The sequence below is a fragment of the Enoplosus armatus genome, chromosome 4 (assembly GCF_043641665.1).
Source record: "Enoplosus armatus isolate fEnoArm2 chromosome 4, fEnoArm2.hap1, whole genome shotgun sequence".
In the NCBI taxonomy this organism is placed as follows: Eukaryota; Metazoa; Chordata; class Actinopteri; order Centrarchiformes; family Enoplosidae; genus Enoplosus; species Enoplosus armatus.
The window spans coordinates 14,292,179-14,298,526 of record NC_092183.1 but is presented as its reverse complement, the minus strand read 5'-3'; the positions used below and the strand labels follow the sequence as shown (position 1 = coordinate 14,298,526).

At 38.4% G+C, this 6,348-nt stretch overlaps 1 protein-coding gene across 1 annotated transcript; it reads left to right on the top strand.

The window, feature by feature from the left end:
* Positions 1–2,953: 2,953 nt before the first annotated feature.
* On the top strand, positions 2,954–4,017 carry cmklr1 (chemokine-like receptor 1). Its single transcript, XM_070904449.1, has one exon. It carries the CDS (start codon positions 2,969–2,971, stop codon positions 4,001–4,003), a length of 1,035 nt encoding a protein of 344 aa, XP_070760550.1. The 5' UTR covers positions 2,954–2,968; the 3' UTR covers positions 4,004–4,017.
* Positions 4,018–6,348: the final 2,331 nt, after the last annotated feature.

Sequence of the window (6,348 nt, the reverse complement as noted above, 5' to 3'; positions counted from 1 at the left end):
TCTAGAACAAGGTTATACACATTCATAGAGAAGTAAACATGTAATTAACTTGCTCATTTCAACAAAGCAAACTGCAGAACAACAGCTGGGGATACATTTTCCGTATAGATGACGTCGTGCGATGTTTCATCTGGACTAAATTGCCTGGATGTGTTAAAAATATGGAACATTACTGGGAGCTGCATGTACAGCAGCAGTGTTTAGTTTGTTTCTCAGGCAGCACAGAAACAGTCTAACCAACAGACCCGTTTGGCAAATACTTCTGTTATTTCAGAGAGCCAAAGTAAATCTCTTGATTCTGTTTGAGTTTGTAGCCGCCACTTCCTAAATGAGATTCACAGCTTTCTTTTCAGTGTTTTGAAAGACTGTTCTGACAGAATAGATCATATAAGGAAAACACAAAAGCAGAACATATGAAGTGAACATATGTATGGAGGGTGAAAGATGCCAAAGAAATTCAACTTGCTCATAAAGTATGTTTTCACTGATTCTTGTTGATTAAACCTCTTGCTCAGGTTGAAAGTGGGAGGCGCTACTATGGATATTATGTGAGATCACGTGACTCCACTACTACTAATAAGACTGATAAAAGGTGTCCCCACCCACCAGGAGTAACACAGCTAACAGGAGAATCCAGAAAATGTAAATCAAGCACAGTCTATACAGGCCAACACAGTCCTGAGAAGAGTTTAATCGACCAAATTCAAATTTGTGTACGATTACAACGGGTGTGCAGGGCATGTAATACAGAAGCTCTCATTGTGACAGAAACATTGTGTGGAGGACTTTTGACACTTTAGGATTATTAAGCAAGTGAGAGGGTTTAGTTTCAAACACATCTCAGACTGCTGCTTTAAAATATTTGACAATTTCCCATCTACCATATTATTGTCTCTACACACAGCTAAGGTGGGGGCATGGAATTGTCTAATATAAGTTATATTATATCTCAATCTTAAATTTGATATCCTGTAAATAGTCCCCAAATTAATTCATAACAATTACACATTTTTCACAAGTACAAAATAAAAGATATTGTGAATATTATAATTTTATAAGATAATGGAAATACTATTAATTTTGAGATCATGTAGTTGTTTGCCACATAGAAACAAAACAAATGGGAAACCTAAACATTCACCTCAAATCATACTGAGAAATAGAAAGTGAAGGCAAATAACAAGACTACGAAAACTAACTTTCCTCAGTTTCACCATAAAGGTTCAAACAGGTTCCTTTCTGGATATTTCTGGTTTGTTTTGTTTAATATTATCATTTCAGTCTGACAGCGGCTCTTCATCCCACTAAACCTCATCAGTTCATCATCTTCTAGAAATGTGGGAGTTTCAGATGAAATCAGGAACCAAGAGTTATGTCTGAGAACGTTGCTGTCCTCACTCATTATAACATTTTCCAAACTGAGTAACTTTGACATCTGCAGTTCTTCTTGCTGCTGCTTCCTCGTGTTCAGGAGAAACACAGAACATTGTGGACGGATGCATCTGCCTCGATGATTACAGCTCCATGAAGCAGACCACCATAGAGGGCTGATTCAGTCAGTAATGATGGCAGCGATGTTCTGTGGCCTGTATTTGCAACAGCTGTTGCTTCTTGTGCATGTTGTTAAAAAAACATCTGCATCAAAAGCTGGGGCTGAAATATCAAATCAAAATCAGCCGGTTTATTGCCATAAAATGTCATCATTTCACCCAATGCTTTCTGGTTTAATGAATACTGTGGCCTTACTACATGCCTTCCTCCTCTCACTGCTTTGAACTGTTACATCTGGCCTGTAACATGCACCATGCAGAGAAAAGGGAAACGTCAGAGCCATATCACAAAACCCTGACAGAGGGGAGTATATGTATGTGTGTTCATTAAGAAACGTCTTTTTTTCACAGGCCAGAACGTTCAATCTTACAGTATTAATATCATTTGAAGCAACAACAGTACGTACTAATACCACACTGTAGAAATATGCAGTACATAATGTAGTACAAGTGTGTAAGTGTGTAAGTATAATCAGGAAATTATCATTATTACTCATGCATTAACGCAAAAGCAGGATTATAATGTAGTTGGTTGAGGTGGTGCTAGTTTTTAACTATTTTGTATTTGACTGCAACTAATGATTATTGTCGATTTTATTGTCGATGTTGATTGATTGTTTGGTTCGTAAAAATCAAAACAATTAAAATCATTAAAAGGAAAAGCAGAAAATTCTCACATTTGAGAAGCTGGAACCATGAAACGTTTGGCATCTTTGTATTAAAAGTGACTTTTAATTGACAATTATCAAAATAGTTGCCAATTAATTTTATGTTGATTGACTAATTGATTAATCGACTAATTGTTTCAGCTGTACTTGTATGTTCTGTTGGGTTGTATAATTTATGACATCATATTGTAAAAGCCCTTCATGTGTTTTGTATGCAAAAATCTTAATTTGTAAAGTAACTAAACTGTCAAATAATTATAGTGGAGTAAAAGTACATATCTATCTGAAATGGAGTAGAAAGTGAAGTAGAAAGTGGCATGAAAATAGTCACATAAAGTACTCAAGTAAAGTATCTCAATTTACACACTTATTAAATGTTATAAACCAAAATGCTATACAATTAGTCAGAGTCAAAATGCAGTACTGAAACTATTCAGGGGATGGAAGTGTTGAGAAACCACAAGGTCAGCTGATTGCTAAACATATGGGTTGTGGAGTGTTTCTGACACATTTAAAGGAAACAGCTCAGTTCTGTTGACTCTAAACTCTGGACACCATTAAGTCGACAGCAGTGGAAGGTCTGTGCTGCAGGTATGGCATTGTTCATTGATCTGAATATTATACAGGAGTTCATTTAGATTCAAAAACATTTTCATTTATTAAGCTTTGTGGGAAAAATATGTAAAATTTGCTGATGCTGGTTTTCCTTTTTTCCTCACAGAAACCTCTAAAACAGTTCTTCAAGGCAAAATGGATTATTCAGATTATTATCTGGACTATAACTACAGTTACGAATACAATCTCACTCCACATGAGGAGCCAGTTTTTCAGCACAAATCGACGTGTTTAAAGGATGTCTTGTGCGTGTCTTTGCTTGTGGTCAGCGTGATCATTTTCCTGCTGGGCTTCTTCGGAAATGCTTTGGTCATCTGGATCTCTGGCTTCAAGATGAAGAAGACGGTCAACACCACCTGGTACCTGAGCCTTGCGATCTCCGACTTCGTCTTCTGCACCTTCCTCCCGTTCAGCATCACCAACATGACGATGGAGGAGTGGATCTTTGGCCGCTTCATGTGCAAATTCGTCTCCTCCGTCATGTTCCTCAACATGTTCAGCAGCATCTTCCTCCTGGTTGTCATCAGTGTCGACCGCTGCATGTCAGTCGTGTTTCCAGTTTGGGCCCAGAACCATCGCACAGTCAAAAAGGCGTCCGTTATTGTCTTCCTGGCGTGGCTTCTCGCCATCGCACTGAGCTTTCCCTCTGTGATCTTTCGGGATGTTGGCACTCACCTGGGTAGGACCATTTGTTTCAATAACTATACGTTAAGCCAACACAGTCACAAGATTGTTGCAGTGAGCCGCTTCCTTGCAGGGTTTATTGTCCCTTTCACCATCATCATCATCTGCTACTCAGTCATCATCCTCAGACTTCGAACCAACAAGATGACCAAATCCTCCAAACCCTTCAAAGTCATGACTGCACTCGTTGCTGCTTTCTTCATCTGCTGGCTGCCGTACCACGTGTTTGTCCTGCTCGAGCTGGACTACCAAAATTATGACCACGGTATTTTAATCACAGGACTCAAAGTAGGAACTTCTTTGGCAGCGGCAAACAGCTTCCTCAACCCGGTGTTGTATGTTTTCATGGGCAACGACTTCAGGCATAAGTTCAGGAGCTCTGTGCTCTCAAAGATGGAGAACGCGATGGGAGATGAAGGCCGCACCACCAGCCGATACCTGTCCAGGTCCAGCTCCGTGGACACCAGAGCTTCTACGCACATCTAGAGGTGTCACATTACTCCAAAACTGTTTCACTCACAACAGAAATACTGTTTTCAAATGTGCAATTAATATAATATATGTTGTTGTTGAAAACACACTGAATCAAATCTGTATAGATTCACAGTGTAAATGAGCCATTTTTTCCTCCTTTTTTCTGTTGTTGGCAGCGTAGAGAAAGCTGTTGCCCATTTAGATTCACAAACACATAATGTGGTTGAAGAATCTGCAGGCTTGAGTACAATATCATGTACTTGGCTCATTCTCCATTGCAGGGTGGGTGACATCCATCTCATCCAGCAGGAGTGTTTTCAGAGCCGTATTTGTGAAACGTTTTGTAGGCAATTACGTAACTGGAAATTTAGTTGTATAATACGAGGACTGTAAAATATGTGGTATATTTTCTTACAATAAACATAAACGTATGTATAATAAATGTATAATTATATTAAGCACTGTTTGTAATTATATTAAGCAAAAGCAACACTTGAGTGGCTCCTTTCACAAGAATGTGTGTATTTGCAATCACAGATGTTGGCAGCATCTCGTTTCGCAAATGTCACAAAAGCAAACAATATGGAATTTGTTTTGATTAGTGAAACACGTCAAAATTTAATAGCAGAGGAAAAAATCTTGGTGGAACAGGCTCCAGGAGTATTTGCTCATGTGCCGTAGAATTGATTGTTTGTGCTTCCTTGACCTCTGAACCAAAATGACACAAGGCCACACAATTGGAAATAAACAGAAGATAATGAAGAACACTGTAGAGCAAAGAATTGATTCTGAACCACTGCTTCTTTTTCATGCCCATAAAACCTCAATTGTCGTTCTACCCAAAAACAGATGTTCTGAGGTTTTAGTTACTGACACAGCACAACTATTTTTGTGTTGCAGCATTTATATGTACATGGGAGGAAGACTGCTGTTGGGAGACAGTGGAGTTAGTTCTCATGAATCAGAGAAGAGAAATAACTGGTGTCCTCCACTGCTCTGCATACTATAATCTGTTTTTTTGACAGTTTTATGTGAGTCAGTTATTGTGTGAGAATGTATCTCTCAAACAACTCAGAATAGTAATAATGATGCAGTACAAATATAGATAAACCACACCAGTTGACAGAAACAGCTTGTTGAATTGACTTGTATTTCTGTTATTTCATGTATGAGAGCTGAATGTGATGAATGTGGTTTGTGCAATAAATGTTTGAATGTTTTCTTTCTGTCCTCGTTCTCAGAAATAAAGCTGTAACTATTACAATCAGCTCTTTTGTGTATTAATCTCAATAATGTGGCATGATTTACATTTTGATATTTTCCTCAAATAAATGACGTAATCATCTGAATTTCTTCAAAATGTATTAGTTTTGAATTTATCCAGGGTCACGGCAGTATGATCATGTTCAGATGAGAACTTTGATTAAATGACTTGAATTTGAGATATTTTATCTGTAGTTATTTATAAGCATCAGTATTTCACAGAGAGGATTATTTATTCCACTGATACCCACTCTGACACTGACACTGACACCCTATCACAACACTTCAGGGTCAAAATGAGTCTTCCCCTGAAAGCAACTCACTTCCTACTCAGTGACAACATACGAGAAATGAGAAGAAGAAGAAGAAGAAGAAGAAGAAGAAGAAGAAGAAGAGTGCCTGGTGTTTTTTTTATGTTGAAACAGTGGAAAACCTGCAAAAGTTACATGACACACTGAGTTCCAATGAAACTTTGGACAGTTTACCTTTAAAGCTGCTTTAATCAGTGTTTTTAAAGTAACACTTGGACCATGTGTAAATGTGTCAGGGCTCACTTGAAGTGGCTAACCCACAGATAATTATCAGCTCTGCAGTTCCTCTCAGCTATACAGAACATTCAGCATCTTTCAGCTCATTGTTTCAGCAGTGTCAAGAGTAGCGCCAAACGGCAAACAGACAAAGTTACAGACTAGCTGGTGAACAGAACACAGTGGAGCATCTGGTGACTGAAGAGCCAGATATTTCTATCAGTAGTTGGTGGAGACCATAACAAAGATAAAAGGTGAATATTGGACATTCATGCAGGTGGTCAGAAACACAAGTCCAAACTAATGCTAATGTTGTATCTGATGGCTGTGTAAATAGGTAACTGCGTGCTAACATGTTCACCATATCAACCTTTAACATGTTGTGTTTACAGCTTTTTTCACTGCCCTCAAGAGGTCAACAATCTATTTATGCTGCTTTAAGCACACGTTAGAGTTTCCTTCACTTGTGTAACTACACCTCTTCTCATGTATTCCTCAACAGGAGCCTCTTACCAACAGTATTCATTATAATTGACCATGGTTGTCATATTTGCTAAGGATTTCCCC